The 18,509-nt window shown below is 38.9% G+C and overlaps 2 protein-coding genes across 3 annotated transcripts in view; one reads left to right on the forward strand and one right to left on the reverse strand.

Annotated features, from left to right (window-relative positions):
* Positions 1-18,463, forward strand: part of dapk2a (death-associated protein kinase 2a) — a 39,659-nt gene extending 21,196 nt beyond the window's left edge. For both annotated transcript variants that reach the window (XM_062030424.1, XM_062030423.1), the window contains exons 4-8: positions 12,649-12,778; positions 12,853-12,928; positions 13,035-13,187; positions 13,252-13,297; positions 15,149-18,463. In XM_062030424.1, the coding sequence (XP_061886408.1) occupies positions 12,649-12,778; positions 12,853-12,928; positions 13,035-13,187; positions 13,252-13,297; positions 15,149-15,802 (1,059 nt within the window). In that variant the 3' untranslated portion in view covers positions 15,803-18,463. The remainder of the gene's footprint in view (positions 1-12,648; positions 12,779-12,852; positions 12,929-13,034; positions 13,188-13,251; positions 13,298-15,148) is intronic.
* The window catches only part of LOC133636655 (clusterin-associated protein 1-like), a 31,711-nt gene continuing 29,074 nt past the window's right edge, over positions 15,873-18,509 (reverse strand). Inside the window, exon 12 of the mRNA XM_062030425.1 lies at positions 15,873-16,153. Coding sequence (XP_061886409.1) covers positions 16,010-16,153 — 144 coding nt within the window. The 3' untranslated portion in view covers positions 15,873-16,009. The remainder of the gene's footprint in view (positions 16,154-18,509) is intronic.

Consider the following 18,509-nt stretch of genomic DNA (forward strand, 5'->3'; position numbering starts at 1 on the left):
TTTATGTGTTTTGGATATATTTGTATTAAATTCCTAGCTCAAATTTTCCTTCAGCTAGGAATCTAACCCTCCCAAACTGAGCTAAGGCTCCTGGCTAACATGCTTTGACAATATTCTATAAGGCACAAATGTTATTCTGTAGGCTCTCCAATATTGCCAAACATTTTCAACCATCCATTCAACTTTTTTTACAAAAATGTATGGGAGGCCGAAACAAATGTATTAATGTTGCTATAGTGTTGGCTATTCTGAAATTTAGTAGAGTATTCTGAAAAATATTTTGTCAAAATTTGGGCAAACAGTTATTAAATGAGAACCTACAAAGTTACGCACTGAATTAAATGTAATAATCCATCCCACAAATTGTTACTCTCACATACATACTTCAATACTTGCGTTGGTTACGTTGCAAGACCACCCGTAAATAGCAAATAATTGAGATGACCATAAACATGTAAAAAATTTTAGATTTTACTAAAGCCTAGATGATGTTGGTCTTATTGTTTTGTTGGATAGGTATAATTGTGTGTTTTTGGCAAGGCAATGAAATTGGAGTCACTGACTATGTTTACATTGCAGGCCAAAGTGGCCCAAATTGGATTTTTTTAGATCTGAATTTTTCCAGCTGATTGTTTACACTGCAAGTAAAATTTTCATCAGACTCCAGTGTAAACGCGCACAGGCCCCAATATGGCCACAATGTGGCATAGCTGTCACTTGCATGCGCACTTCGATAAAGTGAAAACAAAGGACGTTTATTGGGAGGAAGTCGCCACTACTACAAAATAAAATAAAAGTTGCAACACCTTGATTATTAGTGATTTTTTTTCGTGAAAGTAAATGAAAGTAAAATAATGTATGAATGTATGTACAGTTTGTATATAGTGTAATATATTTGGTAGGGGGGCAGCACGGTGGAAGAGGGGTTAGTGCGTCTGCCTCACAATACGAAGGTCCTGAGTAGTCCTGGGTTCAATCCCGGGCTCGGGATCTTTTTGTGTGGAGTTTGCATGTTATCCCTGTGACTGCGTGGGTTCCCTCCGGGTACTCCGGCTTCCTTCCACCTCCAAAAACATGCACCTGGGGATAGGTTGATTGGCAACACTAAATTGGCCCTAGTGTGTGAATGTGAGTGTGAATGTTGTCTGTCTATCTGTGTTGGCCCTGTGATGAGGTGGCGACTTGTCCAGGGTGTACCCCGTCTTCCGCCCGATTGTAGCTGGGATAGGCTCCAGCGCCCCCCGCGACCCCGAAGGGAATAAGCGGTAGAAAATGGATGGATATTTGGTAGGGTTGTAATCCTTTTATGGCTGTTAAGTAGAGGAGACACGGACATCAGCGAGGATCTACAGGAGCTTTATTTTTTAACTCACATGTAAACAAATACGCCACAGCGTCAATTCTGGTCTTTCAACAATCGCTACTTCTTTGGAATCCAAATACACATTAATTATTTACATATAGCCTATTATATGCGCACTATTGACATGTGACACACCGAAAATTCAGTCGTCTTAAATAAAAAAACGAAACCTGATGTTGTGATGGCGACTGCGACTTCGACTGCAAACGAATGACGTAGGTCGCCCAAAGCTGACGAAAAAAATCACATTCAGGTAACATTCAGGTCGCATTGCTTATAGACTGCAGTCACATTGGAAAAAATCTGATTTTCCAATCGGATTCAGGACTACCTCGTAGGGCTGCAAATCTTTGGGTGTCCCACGATTCGATTCAATATCGATTCTTGGGGTCACGATTCGATTATAAATCGATTTTTCCGATTCAACGCGATTCTTGATTCAAAAACGATATTTTTCCGATTCAAAACAATTGTCTATTCATTCAATACATAAGATTTCAGCAGGATCTACCCCAGTCTGCTGACAAGCAAGCAGAGTAGTAGATTTTTGTAAAAAGCTTTTATAATTGTAAAGGACAATGTTTTATCAACTGATTGCAATAATGTAAATTTGTTTTAACTATTAAATGAACCAAAAATATGACTTATTTTATCTTTGTGAAAAGATTGGACACAGTGTGTTGTCAAGCTTATGAGATGTGATGCAAGTGTAAGCCACTGTGACACTATTGTTCATTTTTATTTTATTTTTTTTATTTTTTTTTATAAATGTCTAATAAAAATATCAATGAGGGATTTTTAATCACTGCTATGTTGAAATTGTTACTAATCTTGATACTGTTGTTGATAATATTCATTTTTGTTTCACTACTTTTGGATTGTTCTGTGTCGTGTTTGTGTCTCCTCTCAATTGCTCTGTTTATTGCTGTTCTGAGTGTTGCTGGGTCGGGTTTGGTTTTGGAATTGGATTGCATTGTTATGGTATTGCTGTGTATTGTTTTGTTGGATTGATTCATTTAAAAAAAATAAAAAAAATAATGAAAATTGATTTTTGAAAAATGAGAATCGACACTGAATCGTACAACGTGAGAATGGCGATTTGAATTCGAATCAATTTATTCCCACACCCCTACTACCTCCTGATGTGGCCTGAATCTGATGCCAAAAGATCAGATTTGAAGCACTTTGGAGCACTTAGACTGGCAAAAAAAATCCGATATGTGTCACTTGAGGGCGATTTGGTGTGCTGTGTAAACGGGGCCATCGATTTGTCAAAGAGTGGACCAACCACTAAGCCTTGAGGGACACCGTGGATTGGGGTGTGGGACATATGGGGCCTGATCTACCAAGATCTAAATACCAAGTGCTAAACAGCGTGTGCAAACTAAAAAATGGTGTGTACTATTTGTGGGCGTGTTGCTGCAGTCTACCATATAAACACATAAATAAAACTATGTGGGGGTGCTCACCTCATGCATTTTAATATAACCTGTGAAGTATGTGGGCTCTGTACCGAGGATGTCGTTGTGGCTTGTGCAGCCCTTTGAGACACTTGTGATTTAGGGCTATATAAATAAACATTGATTGATTGATTGATTGAAGTATCTCAACCCGCTTTTTGTGATGCAACATTATAGACCATGGATGTTGGTTCACACAGCTCCCATACCTTTCACACAACTGGCTCCTTCTTAAATTCTGTTCACTCATCCAGTAATTGCTATAGTTTCATTACCTGTGTGAAGTTGGCCCAGTCCTTGTCCAAATCTCCCCAAACTCGTTCCATTATTTGTTTTACGTTTGGGCTGCAAAACATTTTGGTCTAACTAATATAGTTTTTAAGTTATTAACGTATTAACGTTAACTACCCTAATTTGCAGAGGTGGGACCAAGTCATTGCTTTGCAAGTCACAAGTAAGTCTCAAGTCTTTGCCCTCAAGTCTCGAGTCAAGTCCCGAGTCAAGACAGGCAAGTCCCGAGTCAAGTCCAAAGTCAAGACTGGAAAGTCTCAAGTCAAGTCACAAGTCATGCATTTTGAGTTTCGAGTCCTTTCAAGTCCTTTTAACCACAGACTAATATTTTTACACAGATTGTGTATGCTTTTAAAACGTTGTATTTATTTATTAAAACAAGTGCATTTGAAATAGCAGGAAAAAAAATAGTACTGACATTGCAATTCATAATAGCACTATTAACCAGTCATTTTAATAGTGTAAACAATTTTAAACATTTAACTCATTCCTTTACAGAATAAACACATTTGCAAAAACAAGTGCAACTGTACTTATTTGTACAAAAGTGTTAACATTGTATGTCCATGGCATATTGCATTGTAACTAGTTCCACAGCAGTTTCTATTCTGTTCTTACCTTATCTCATTGATCTCATCTCATACTGTATGTGTGTTGATGTGTGCGTACACATGAAAAACATAACAAATACATGAACATAACAATGAACAGAGTTGTACTTTTTAGATGTCAGGGCCCTATGCAATATGTACACGTATTCTTAATATAGTATACATTTTAACTGACCTTTATTTGACTATGTTTGTCTTTTTTTTAGGTGGCTAAAATATGCGGTGCTGCTGACCGCCGTCTAACGTTACGTTATTGTGTGTGATACATTGACTAACGTAACGTTATGTGTTAGGTACCTCATGCAACCCTGCTTAAAAAAAATCACTTGACAAAAAGTATGAATAAGGTAGCGAACTGCAGTGGACGCAACAGATTGCCGTGTTTGCAATGACGTTATAACCACAGACATCTTATAAGTAGACGCAGCATTGGTTGCTGTGACGCGAGCAATTTGCATCTTGAAGTGGTGATGAGGAGCCGGCGAGTAGCCTAAACTGACAGTTGACAGGTAGAAAACAAAGATGCCGGGCTGGTGTTCAGCGTTTTCCTGCTCAAATGAGCGGACTGTTGAAAATAGGAATCGGGGGATTACTTTTCACAAGTAAGATTTAACATTAATGTACTATTGGTTGTATTTTATGAAAATAACATTACCACAGAGTTGAGAAGGAGCAAAGATCTTCAATATTTGTATGTGAAAATCACAAAGAAATCTTCTGGGGGAGGATGACGCCCCTAAAGGGGTTTGGTTTACAAACTTTCAGCCCCACCTAAAACAAAATTCACCAGCCGCCACTGATTATGATGCATTCTCATTTTAGGCAAAATATAAGACAATACTTTCTTAACAGTATAATTGTAACCAGGAATAAGTCTTCAAGTAACAATATTCAAATACTAACATTGTTGGGTAAGACAGCATTTGGTTTTATTCTGAATCCAGTGAAACAGATTGGTGGTTTTAGCTGATATAAAGACTTTCAGGTGTTTATATATGTTTAAGTATTTGGCAGACGCTTTTATCCAAAGCGACATACATAAAAAATACATATATAACAATCACTGTAAACATGATCATTTAAGGGAAGAATGTAATACAAAATATCAATACAAAGTGTCAAGACAGAATAAACTCTCTACTGTTGCAGCAACAGAGATACAGTCTATAAGATATATAGATATCTAATGTATTCATACATTGTTTATGTAGGATATACACATGTATATATAACCTAATCATATTGTTTCTTCAATTTAAAAATAGCTGACCGTTTTTTTCCCCTTTCTCTGGGGATTATATTCCCAGTTTTGATCTCGGACGTCTGGTCACTTATAGCGTATAAGAATATTATATTACTGTTAAGCAAACTATGAATAATAAAACACGCCAAAACATGTGTCCTTTATCATAGCTACACGTATGACAAAAAAGCGCGTGAAAATCAGTGGTATTCAGTGAGGTAAGATGAATTAAATGCGCTGACAGTTCATTGCTCCTGCCAAATGAATTGCACTAGTGGAGCGGATCACCACTCCAAGATGGCAGCCCCGCGTCTCGTCTGCGCCTGTAGGCAGTAGCGCTCCATGCTGCGTACCCTTATAAGATGTCTATGGTTATAACGTTAGCAGTGAGTTTACAGCCTCACTGATTTAACTACACAGCAAATAAAAGTCACGTTACTTAGCCAATAAACGTTAGCTTACATTCAAAACTTACCCTTCTTTGTGCATCTTCAAATGTCGAACGAAGTTGGAAGTTGTTACGTCTCCGTCTATAATATTCGAACTGCATGATTTGTATAGGGCTATTCGTTTTTTGTTGACTGAGTCGTAGTTTTAATACCCGAACGAAATTAACTTTGGCATAATTGTTTCTCACTGCCGCATTGTTTGACAATTCTTCTTCATTGGTTGTCCTGCAATTTGATTGGATGAGAGCTGTGTGATGAAAACAGCGTAGATCTAATTTGATTGGCTGTTGTACTGAGAGCACACCAGCTGACAGGAACAACACGCTGATAGACACAAACGAAGAAAAGGAAAAATACGGAGCTGCGCGCTCCCAAATAACTTTTTAATCTTTGGGTTTTGGGGAAAGTAGCAAGTCATGTCAAGTCAAAAGGCTTAAGTCCAAGTGAAGTCACAAGTCATTGATGTTAAAGTCTAAGTCGAGTTGCAAGTCTCTTTACATTTTGTCAAGTCGAGTCCAAAGTCATCAAATTCATGACTCGAGTCTGACTCGAGTCCAAGTCATGTGACTCGAGTCCACACCTCTGCTAATTTGTCCCAATCGTTTATGCTGGTTTGTGCTGCAAACATTTTCATTTGTGCTGTTATGGTTTTTAAGTTAATAACGTTTTATGTTGTTTCTTTATGTTACCATGTAATTAACGTGTTATTAACCATGTGCTGTTATGTTTTTTAAGTTAATAACGTTTTATGTTGTTTTTTTATGTTACCATGTAATTAACGTGTTAGTAACCAAAAAAACCCCATTTCATTCATGCGATACAGTTATTAAGTACTTAACATTAAGTACTTAACATGGTTTTTATGGTATTAACGTGTTATTATTTATAGTGAGCCTCCAACTATGTCAAAATCTCCCAAACCAGTCCCAATCTTTTGTGCTACATTTGTGCTGGTTTTTACTGCAAACATTTTCATTTGTACCGTTACGGTTATTAAGTTATTAACATTTTGTGGTTTTCATTGTATTAACGTGTTATTATTCATAACCAGCCCTCCAACCATTTCAAAATCTCCATAAACCAGTCCCAATCTTTTGGGGTATGTTTGTGCTGATTTGTGCTGCCAAGATTTTCGTTTGTGCCGTTACGTTTTTTTAATTATTAACATTTTATGGTTTTTATGGTATCTATGGGATGGTATTTATAACCAGCCCTCCAACTATGTCAAAATCTCCCATGTCAAAAAATTGTGTTTAAAAATTCAGTGTATAAAAATTCAGTGTATAAAAATTCAGTGTATAAAAATTTGCTGATTGAAATTGCAAGACCCACTTCTTGTAAATTAAGACACACCATTTAATCTGCTGTATGTGCTAGGATCCCTTTTTATAAACACTTTAAACAGTGGAGGTTGCTGTGCATTCATGAAAAAATCCCAAGATTCCACAAAAAAGGACAAAAACTGATCTCACGATGGCACAAACATGACTGATACTAAAACATTGTAACAGACCATCTCAAAAACAGAATTACATTTTATTTTTTTACTGAATAAGACACTAAGAATGTACATGAACATACAGAATGTGGAATTTTCAAAATTAACTATGAGCAATGAAACACTGAATATTGAGACTATATGAACGTTGCTCCTCTACTTTTAAGACCACCCCCTTGAGCCACATCTTTTATAACCGTGCAAGAGAAACAAAGATGCACAAAACACAGCGAAACATAAACGCAAAGGGTTAAAAAAAAACATCCACGTATTCCAGGGGTGGGCAATTAATTTTTACCGGGGACCGCATGAGCAACCCGAGCACTGCTGGAGGGCCACATCGACAATATTTCAATTAAATTTTGCTCAATATTATTTTTGATGTATACCGTAAGATAAATAATAATAATAATAATAATAATAATAATAATACTTTCATTTAACCTAACTTAACTTTATACCAAAAGCACTGCTTTGGAAATCATTTGTACCCCTTTCAGAGATCACATTTAGTTCCCCTTAAACATCCTCATGTTGCACAATGAAATGTAAGCATAGGATGAAGTGTGCATTCCTGTAACTTTCTCTAGTAACAGCATTCCATGATTAATATAAATAAATTAACATTAATAACAAATGACAGTAAAATAAGCACACGTATGACTGAGGAGTCATAGTGTAACTTTGTGTGGTGTTTGAGTTGTCCGACTTTTTGTGTGGCCATAAACGCACCTGTGGTTTAGTGCTATGCGTGTTGGTGACAGATGACAAGTTGGTTTTGGCCTGGTTTGTACGGCAGAAAATGACTAGTTTTTCGAGATAGAAGTGTTTTACTCATGTTTTTGGTGTGGTTATGGCCAAATACAAACAGTTTTGCTCAATAAAGTGATCGATATAATTCCTGGCCTTGAAGCATCTCGATAGACATTAAAATAATTGAACGGTGTTCAATTGAACGGTGTTGACGAACACCGTTAGGGCCGCTTGTTGTCACTGTCACTCAAAGTTGCATTGCAAAATTACACAGAATAAATGTGTTTATTTTGTTTAGAATTCAGATGGGATTTGATTTGGTGCGTGGCATATATTTGCTGTGCGCAGAGGACGCTTGAGCAGTGCGCAGGCGCGCACCTTAGAGGGAACGTTGCTTGGCAGTCCATGTCTTGTTGAAAACACGGCATTCGTCATCAACTTTTCTCTTTTTAGCGTCTCGGGTGTAAACCGTGCATCACTTGTCGCTGTGCACCTTCACTCACAGGTTACACACAGAAATACGCGCATAAATAACACTTTTCAAAATAAAAGCAGCACAGTTGTATTGCGCGCACGCATAGATGTTTTTTCAACTTTATTTTGTAATTTGTGATTGCAGCTGTTCACATTCACTCACAATCACGCACGCGCATACGTCCACACGGAAGTAATACAAATAACGCTTTTCAAAACAAAATGAGCACCGTTGTATTGCACACTCGACATAGATACTTTTTAAAATGTATTTTGTAATTTATGATTGGCCTCACGCGAGCCGGACAGGGACACACAAAGGGCCGGATGTGGCCAGAATGCCCAGGTCTGACGTATTCGATATAATTTCACTTTTTTGCAGAAATTTGTTGTAGAAATCTCCCTCCAACTAACACTAGCATAGCAGGCTTGTTGCTGTGGAAACAAGCCCCACCCATTGCACTCCACTCTGTACTGCCTGGTCTGCATGAAGCAGAGTATCCTATGGTTACAGTAGTAATCCCTATGTCACTCAAAATTGAAGATTCTAACCATTGGAATAATTTCTATATCAAATCAAATCAAATCAACTTTATTTATAAAGCACATTTAAAATTTACCACACGGGTAGCCAAAGTGCTGTACAATGGGCAGGTTAAAAATAATACGAGAACCGAGCAAACACAACACAACACAAACAGAACACGATAAAAAATAAATAAATAAAATATAAAAACATAAAAACATAAAAACAGGTTCACAGCAGGTGTATTATGGGGCGCCATTGCAGGATGGATATCACTCAGTGTTAAAAGCCATGGAATAAAAGTATGTTTTTAAGAGAGATTTAAAAACAGGAAGAGAGGGGGCTTGTCTATAGTTTGAAATTATCCAGTGGGCTGCATTGAAATGTTTATTATGTTGTATTATGCCCAGGTATCCCAGGTAACTGCCCTTTTATGCTGTTTTGCAAGACCTGTGTCACGTGATCTCAAACTTGAAACCTCATTGGCTGGTTCTGAGACAGGTTTGATTGCTTCAGTCTTAATTTATGGGAAATTAGTCTTTCCCTTTGAAGCAGCAGATTTTCCTACACTGAATTTTTCAGCACTGGATTTTTTCTACAATGAATTTTTAAACACTGAATTTTCATAAACTGATTTATTTTACACTGAATTTTTATACATTGAATTTTTAAACACTGTATTTTAAACACTGAATTCTAAAAAAAACTGATTTTTTTTTTTACACTGAATTTCTTTACAATTAATTTTTCAACACTACATGTTTTACACTGATTTTTTAATACATAGAATTTTCAAACACACACATTTTGCTAACATTTTTTTTCCAATTAAATTGTCAGCATAATTTCTTGTAAAAAAATAAATTCACAAAATTCAAATGCAAGAAATTAAATTAACACAAATTAACCTCCATACTCACCTGAATAGTGTAAGGATGAGGACGTATTTTGACTAGTTGGTACACTTTGACAGCCAATTTATACCCGAAAACAGCGAGGAAAGACACGGAAAGACACTTGGTTTCACCCCCATTTTCTTCACGAGAATTATGAGTCATGCTTCATCTAAACGGGACTATACCAAGATTTTAGCAGTTAGCTTCCTAATAACAGTGGACAACAACAGCTGAATTTCCCCCAGGGATCAATAAAGTACTTTCTATTCTATTCTATTCTATTGCACACTGATGTTTTGTTATGTTTGTTGGCTCTCATGAAGTCTGCATTGAGCAGTAATCAGGAATGTAGTTGAAAAAAAAAGCGAACGCCGTAATGCGTTTTAGAAATTTATGTGCTGTGTGTATGCTTTAAATGATCAAAATCCGTAAATATTAAATGTTATTATAAATGTGCCTGTCACTACATTACATATATACTTACAACATGTACAAAACCCAAAACCAGTGAAGTTGGCATGTTGTGTAAATCGTAAATAAAAAATGAATACAATGATGTGCTAATCCTTTTCAACGTATGTTCAATTGAATACACTGCATAAACAAGATATCTAATGTTCGAACTGAGGAACTTATTTTTTTTTGCAAATAATCATTAACTTAGAATTTAATGGCAGCAACACATTGCAAAAAAATTTGGCACAGGGGCATTTTTACCACTGTGTTACATGGCCTTTCCTTTTAAGAACAGTCAGTAAACTCCATGTTTCCCCTCAATTCCCCCCAAAAATGGATTAACTGGCTGGAATATAAAGACAATATAACATACATCTATAAACGTGGATGCATATGCAAAAGTACAATATATTTATCTGTACAGTAATCTATTTATTTATATCTGCACCTTATTGCTCTTTTATCATGCACTACAACGAGCTAATGCAACAAAATTTCGTTCTTATCTGTACTGTAAAGTTCAAATTTAAATGACAATAAAAAGGAAGTCTAAGTCTAGTCTAAGTCTAAGTCTAGTCTAGTCTAAACATTTGGGAACTGAGGAGCCCAATTTTTGAAGCTTTTCAGGTGGAATTCTTTCCCATTCTTGCTTGATGTACAGCTTAAGTTGTTCAACAGTCCGGGGTCTCCGTTGTCGTATTTTAGGCTTCATATTGCGCCACACATTTTTAATGGGAGACATGTGTGGACTACAGGCAGGCCAGTCTAGTACCCGCACTCTTTTACTATGGAGCCACGCTGTTGTAACACTTGGCTTGGCATTGTCTTGCTGAAATAAGCAGGGGCATCCATGGTAACGTTGCTTGGATGGCAACATATGTTGTTCCAAAACCTGTATGTACCTTTTAGCTTATTGGTGCCTTCACAGATGTGTAAGTTACCCCCATACCATCACAGATGCTGGCTTTTGAACTTTGCGCCTATAACAATCCGGATGCTTCTTTTCCTCTTTGTTCCGGAGGACACGACGTCCACAGTTTCCAAAAACAATTTGAAATGTGGACTCGTCAGACCATAGAACACTTTTCCACTTTGCATCAGTGCATCTTAGATGAGCTCGGGCCCAGTGAAGCCGGCAGCATTTCTGGGTGTTTCTGTGTTCTGGGTAGAGTTTTAACTTGCACTTACAGATGTAGCGACAAACTGTAGTTATTGACAGTGGTTTTCTGATGTGTTCCTGAGCTCATGTGGTGATTTCCTTTACACACTGATGTCGCTTTTTGATGCAGGCATGGCAGACGGATGAGGATGTCTCCATGGCGCTCCAGTCCTTCTGACTTGTCCCCTGCTCGTCCATCCCTCAATTTTAACTGCATGTTAGACACTTAAGGTTTGGGGAGCTCGGCATAGTAAGGACCCACCATGGCCTTGATGTCCCCCAATTTTTAATCCCATTATTAGTCCCCACCCACATACAGGTACATATCTCCCTCACGCTACAGTGCACACATCAATAGGGACTGGAGGTCGGCTGTAATGGCTGACCTCCTAATTTTAACAACACAGTAGACACTCTGGGGGCCTTATACACTCCCACATCACATGCACGAGTCGGTTGGGTTTCGTCCGTCGCGGGGCTTCGGGGACTGCGGTCTGGTAGCCTGCCATTCCCGGGCAGAGACATCGCTGGGGGTGTAAGTTTGTAATTGTATTTTTTTTTTTAAATGGTATAATTTTTTTTTTTTTTTGTCCGGCCTTGCGCTGTGAGGTCTGTGTCGGTGGCTAGATGCAGGGGAAGCGCAGCCCTCTTGTTTGGTGTGGGTGCTCTGTCTCGGTTGTTCGGGCGGTGTTGTGTTTGTGTGGGTTTGGATTGGAGAGTGGAGTCTTTTAGTGGGGGAGGTGTTGATGTCTCTTGTTTGCGTGTTGGTGTTTGGGCTGACTGGCGAGCTGCCACTGGTTGGTCTCCATGTTCCTGTTGGCGTTTGGTTGTTGGTATTGTAGCCATTGTTTCTGATGCCGTTTGTTTGCGGTGTGGGCCAATGTGGCTTGTGGCAGGGCGTGCATGTGTTGGCTGTCAGGGCTGGCGAACTTGCCGGCTTCGTTTTCGTTTGTTGTGTGGTTGGCTTGTCGGGAGTCGGCTCAGGTCTGCCCTCGCGCTCTGCCGCACTGTCCTTCACGCCCGGTGATGTGCCGTCGTCTGGGTGCGGGCTTGTCGGGGGTTGTCCCTAAGGCGGCCGGACCTGTGGCCGGGAGGTTCGGGGGGGTGTGATCGACTGGTTCTCGGTGGACAGTGGGTTCCGAGGGCTGGATCACTGCCCCGCCGGCCTGTGTATGGAAAGAACCCGAGCGTGGGGATCGAACCCAGGACCTTTGTATTGTGAACCTGTGCCATGGTGCTACCTAAGTCTGATTTGAGTTTTCTCAATTTGTTCAAAATGTGTTTGTTTTGTGAGTTACCGTCACCCAAGACCTTCTTATTGTGAGGCACACGCATTGACCCGTGCCACCGGCTGCACAAAATAACTTGAGGAAATAATGTTAATAGAAATGTTAAATTACAAGAGGTTCAAGAGGCCGTCATTCAATATTTTGTTCATAACCAATCACCTCAAATTTGTTTCCCTCCAGCCTGAAAACATAATGCTACTAGACAAGAAAGTACTGTTGCCAAGGATCAAACTCATTGACTTCGGCCTCGCCCACAAAATTGAAGCTGGAGTGGAGTTCAAAAACATCTTTGGAACGCCCGAGTTTGTTGGTAAGACTGGTTGATATTTTACTTTGCAGTGCTGTGTGTTCTTTCTTTTAACAGTTCATGTTGGTTTCTTTAAGCACCTGAGATTGTCAGCTATGAGCCACTGGGTTTGGAAGCAGACATGTGGAGCATTGGCGTCATCACCTACATCCTGCAAGTGAAAAATAGAAACTTCTAAAATTGACCTCGTATACTGATCGCACTGCATCTCACGCCCTAAACAGAGTAATTAACTGCACACGTCTTTATTTCATTCCAGTTTAAGCGGTGCTTCTCCTTTTCTTGGAGAAACTAGACAGGACACACTCAGGAACATTTCTGCTGTGAACTATGACTTTGATGAAGAGTTCTTCTGCAACACCAGCGAGCTGGCCAAAAATTTCATCAGTCGGTTGCTGGAGCGAGATAAGAAGTAAGAGTTTCTTAAGACTGGCGTCAGACATGCCATGGTAATGTTTAGACTCATTTCATTGCAGGAAAAGACTCACTATTCAAGATGCTCTCAATCACCCATGGATCAAGGTAATGTCAAATTTTCCACTTTGCTGTGTCTGCAGAGCATGTCGACATGAAAGTTGACTTCTATGAACAGTTTAGGTCGACAATAGCGGCTGACGATTTATGTTTATGTCAGCTCATATTGACACTTTTTACTCGTGACTTGAGTTGGTCGACAAAGACGAGTTGTCGACATAAAAGGGACCAACTTAAATGTGTCATATTATGAATTTTTTTCTCCATTCAAAACACTTTCTTGTGGCCGATATAACATATGGTGGTTCTTTGGTTAGCATTTTACATAGAATGTTTTACAGACCACCTTCGAGCTGCTTTCTGACTTGTCTGCTCCATTTTTGCAGTCTGATAGGACATCCCCTTTTTATATTAACACTAAGGGCCTGATCTACTAAGACCCCAACAAGTGCGAAAAAACATGTGCAAGCTATAAAATTGTGTGTGCTATTAGACGTGTTGCAGCTGATTTACCAAGACTGCGTACATGATTGATGATAAATATACAAATGATTCGGACCATCTTTTTTCATGTACCCCCGGCTATACTTGCCAACCTTGAGACCTCCGAATTCGGGAGATGGGGGGGTGTTGAGGTGTGTGTGTGGGCTGTCCTGAATGAACTGAAATTATTTTTTCCTATCATTTTGGAACTTGCAAGCGTACTTCTTACTCGTCGTCGCCATGTCTCTTCTTCGTTCTTCTGCTTCGTCTGTTATGTTTTTGGACATTACTGCTTGCCGTAGTTTTGAAGCAATGGATGATGGGAATCCAGATTTTGTGTGTCAGTGTATTAACGTGCCGGTTGGAATAAACGTACGCTGAGAAATAGCTCCGTGCCTGCCTACTTTATGGGTTATAGATAAACCTATGGATAACGGAGACATATATAATAGTCTCCTTTTCAGGTGAGAGAGGACGCTAAAGGCAGTGCCTTTAAGGCACGCCCCCAATATTGTTGTCCGGGTGGAAATCTGGAGAAATTCGGGAGAATGGTTGCCCCGGGAGATTTTCGGGAGGGGTACTGAATTTCGGGAGTCTCCCGGGAAAACGGGAGGGTTGACAAGTATGCCCCTGCCGGTCACCATGGAGATAGTCATTTACTGCACATCTACGACATCATGCTCCAAGCTGTGGGGCTTTGTTGTGGAACATGCAGCACACAACTATGTCACCTTTATTTGGGCTACAAGAAGCCAGAGGCATGCTCCGCAAAACCAACGGAACTAACGCTGGAATAAAAAATGTAGTGTTACAAGAAGTTTTTCCATATGTAAAAAAAACCTGCTATGTAAAAAAAAATCCAACAGACCCAAAAACTAATCAAATCATCTTAAAGACAATGTAAATGTAATCATTAAGCTTGAAACGTTTAGCGGCCACTAATTTTGGGTCTCTCTCCAGCACGCTCTAAAGATACGTGCAAACTGGCACCGTTTTGCACAAATGGCTGTGTCATTGTGAAATGACAAACGATGGAGAGACAATTGTTCATATCTGTTGCCTTATTTGGACTGTAGGAATTAAAAAAGACATGTTGAAATACTGAATGCCTTAAGTCACATTGCATTTACATCCCCTCCTCCCAGTATTGTGGCCATTTCTAAAATCAGCATATATTCTGCATATACATGAAGACACCCTAAATGCATTGCGCTTGCTATTTTGCTCAATTAAGAGGCACAATACTTGACGCATGAGCTTTGCGTGTGCTATCAACTTTGCACATGTTTTGAGTCGATCAGGCCCGAAGTACCATGATTGGCATGGTTTGAAATATGGCACATACATTTTTGGATTCTGTATCAGGGCCACTTTAAAGATATACTGTATTAACTATGCATTGTTTGAATCTTGCAGCCTAATGAGCACAAAGAGGAAAATAAAGGTAAAGAGCTTCAGAAAAGAGAGAGACGCCAGCTTAAGACCAAGCGCCTGAGGGAGTACACAATAAAGTCCCACTCAAGCATGCCGCCTAACAACACCTATGTAAACTTTGAGCGCTTTGCCCAAGTGGTTGAGGACATCGATCATATGGAACGGTTATTTATCAGCTTGGCCGCATCCCATGATTCTCTGCAAGAAGATATCGATGCCATGGTCTCTATATATAATGAGAAAGAGGCCTGGTACAAGGAGGAGAGTGAGGGGGCGCGTCATGAGCTCTCACAAATCCGTTACGAGTTCCGTAAACTGGAGGCCTTGAAGAGGAGTCTTCAGGATGACATGCAGTCTTTTAGCTCCAACCTCAGTAGCGTCAATAGCCGCTACCAAGAAAGACAGAAGCACTTTGATGCACTCCACCTGGAGCTCAGCAATGAGTTGAAATGGGTGCAGGAGGCGATGGGTTCATGTCCCGTGGACGGAGGTGGTGGTTTCCCCAATGGCAACTTCAGCACTGTTTTCAACAATGAAGTAAATGAAGCCCTGAAAGAGTTGCTGAACCACTCCTGTGGGGGAGAACTGCTGTCTGGGATCAACCTGGACCTAACTGAAGCTGGACAGCAAAGATAAAATAAAAAGTCTAGAAAGGTTAACTGTGCAATTTAGGGTTAAGAGTTTGGACTTTGAATGTGTGTACTCTTTTTCAGAAGAGGGTTTTTTGTGGGTTAAGGCTAGTTGGGGGTTCGGATTAGAGTAAGGACTTTGTGTTGTCACACTTTTCTAGTAAAGGGGGTTTTGTAGGTTAGGGTTAGTCACTTTAAAATGTGTATTCTTTATTCAAAAGTCATCATCACTCTTTGCCAGCAGAGGGTGTTTCATGCCTCCCCTGGAAGTGTGAGGCCTCATGGTCTCTGCGCCCTTCAAATAGCCCTCCATTTCCGTGCCCTCATCTTCGTCTTCATCTTTATCACTGTCTTCTGACTGAAAAAAAAAGTATATATAAGTAGATATAAAGCGTGTTCATTTATGAATTTCTTCATATGTACTCTATCGAACCCAATTTTTAGCTTTTTCTGATAAGGGTCACCACAGCGAGCTTCTTCACAGCTATGGTTTTGACTTAGCTTTTATGCCGAAGGCCCTTCCTGACATGGGAATTGAACCCATACCCTAAGGCAGAAGCATAGCATTACACCACCAAGGATACCGTACTGACCCCAATATACAGTATTGTTTTTAGTACTATTGAGCGATTAAGAAAATGAGAGATTAATTTATTATCTGTAATGAATTAATCTAATTTTTAATCTCAACTAAAAATAAATGCTGACAATGCCCCAAATTTGAGGTATTTTCATTTAAATGAATTACATTATTGTAAAGATAGATATATAAACCAAAAAACATTGATTTCTAATTTGTGTTTTTTAGATGCAGTCTGTGGTCTTTACTAAAATAAAACATCAGGTCCATATAAAGTGCTAAAGCTAAATACATTAAAAAAAACACCTTTCTAAGCAATACGTTTTGAATGATGCGCTTTAACTCGGCAAATAATATAAAATAAATAAAACAGAGCCGTCATTGACAGTGGTAGCATGTGTTACCAAAAGTGGTTTAAGAAAACAGATTTAACAAATAAATGATTATATTTGTCACAATTACGTAGATGTTAAACTTTGTAAAACAGATCGGATGAGATGTTGGCTTTAATTGACTTTCCTGATTGTCAATCATCAATGTGTAACATTATATCATGTTTTTAAACCTTATTAACGATTAAACATTTAGTTATTTACAAACAAGCTTATGCTTTAATTTTGTGCGCCATCACACACCAGGGCAATTAAAACAAGATTCTCCTCCTTGTAAATGTGCTCTTATTTTACCCGTACCAAAATGTATTTTGATACTTTTCGAAATACAGGGGACCACAAAAAATTGCATTTTTGGCTTTATTTTAACAGATGATTTTACGGTACATTAAACACATGTTTTTATTGCAATCAAAAAATAATTTTGGCCTTAAGATAGTGAACATACTAGACAACTTCTCGTTAGGTAGTAAGCAAACAAACAGTGGATCTAAGCCTAACATCCACTGTAATGATACCAACTACAAGAGCGTATCTCGTTGATACTACTACGATTACATCGATATTTTTAAACATCGCAAAATCTTTTTTAGTTTTTAAAAAAGGTATATTATGTTTATAAACTCACGAAATACGTCCCTGGACACATGAGGACTTTGAATATGACCAATGTATGATCCTGTAACTACTTGGTATGAGGACTTTGAATATGACCAATGTATGATCCGATATCTAAATTTGTGGTATCATCTAAAACTAATGTAAAGTATCCAAAGAATAATAAGGGATTTTTACATTTTAACAGAATTGTAGATAGAGCATATTATAAAAGAGAAAGTAAGCAGATATTAACAGTAAATGAACAAGTAGATTAATAATAAATTTTCTACCACTTGTCCTTAATAATTTTGACAAACCCCGCCCTCCACCCCACACACACCTTGTAGCGTCCCGGAAGAGTTAGTGCTGCAAAGGGTTCTGGGTATTTGTTCTGTTGTGTTTATATTGTGTTACCGTGCGGATGTTCTCCCGAAATGTGTTTGTCATTCTTGTTTGGTGTGGATTCACAGTGTGGCGTATATTTCTAACAGTGTTAAAGTTTTTTTATTCGGCGACCCTCAGTGTAACCTGTATCGCTGTTGATCAAGTATGCGTTGCATTCACTTGGGTGTGCGTACAGAAGCTGCACATGTCATGTGACAGGGCCAGCACTCGTTGGACTGGTTAAAAAGCAGACGTGACGATTTTCGGGAGGGACGCTGAAGTATGGAAGACTCCCAGGAGGGTTGGCAAGTATTGGAATTAGCGGTGAATGCGGTGTTACCGTGGCACCGCCGCAATATATAATCAGCGGGCCAGCTTTAGTGTTAATTTGACATCACCTCAAGGGCCAAGTGAAATTACACGGCGAGCCAAATGTTAAAATCCATGCATGTTTGCATCATCACTTTATTAAAGGTGGTTGATCTTAACAATTCAGAAAAAATCTGTAAAATGATAGTATTTTTCTGTGGAACTGCCAGCATTGTCACTTCATTAAAGGTGTTTGATCGTAACAATTTGGAAAAACTCTGTAGAATAAAGGTATTTTTCTGCAGAACTGTTTGCATCGTCACTTTATTAAAGGTGGTTGATCTTAATAATTTAGTAAAAATCTGTAAAATTACGATATTTTTCCGCAAAACGTTTCATGAAAATGTCTGTAAATATAATGTTTTTGATCATTATTTGGTTTACAATGT

The sequence above is a fragment of the Entelurus aequoreus genome, linkage group LG02, assembly GCF_033978785.1.
Source record: "Entelurus aequoreus isolate RoL-2023_Sb linkage group LG02, RoL_Eaeq_v1.1, whole genome shotgun sequence".
Classification (NCBI taxonomy): domain Eukaryota; kingdom Metazoa; phylum Chordata; class Actinopteri; order Syngnathiformes; family Syngnathidae; genus Entelurus; species Entelurus aequoreus.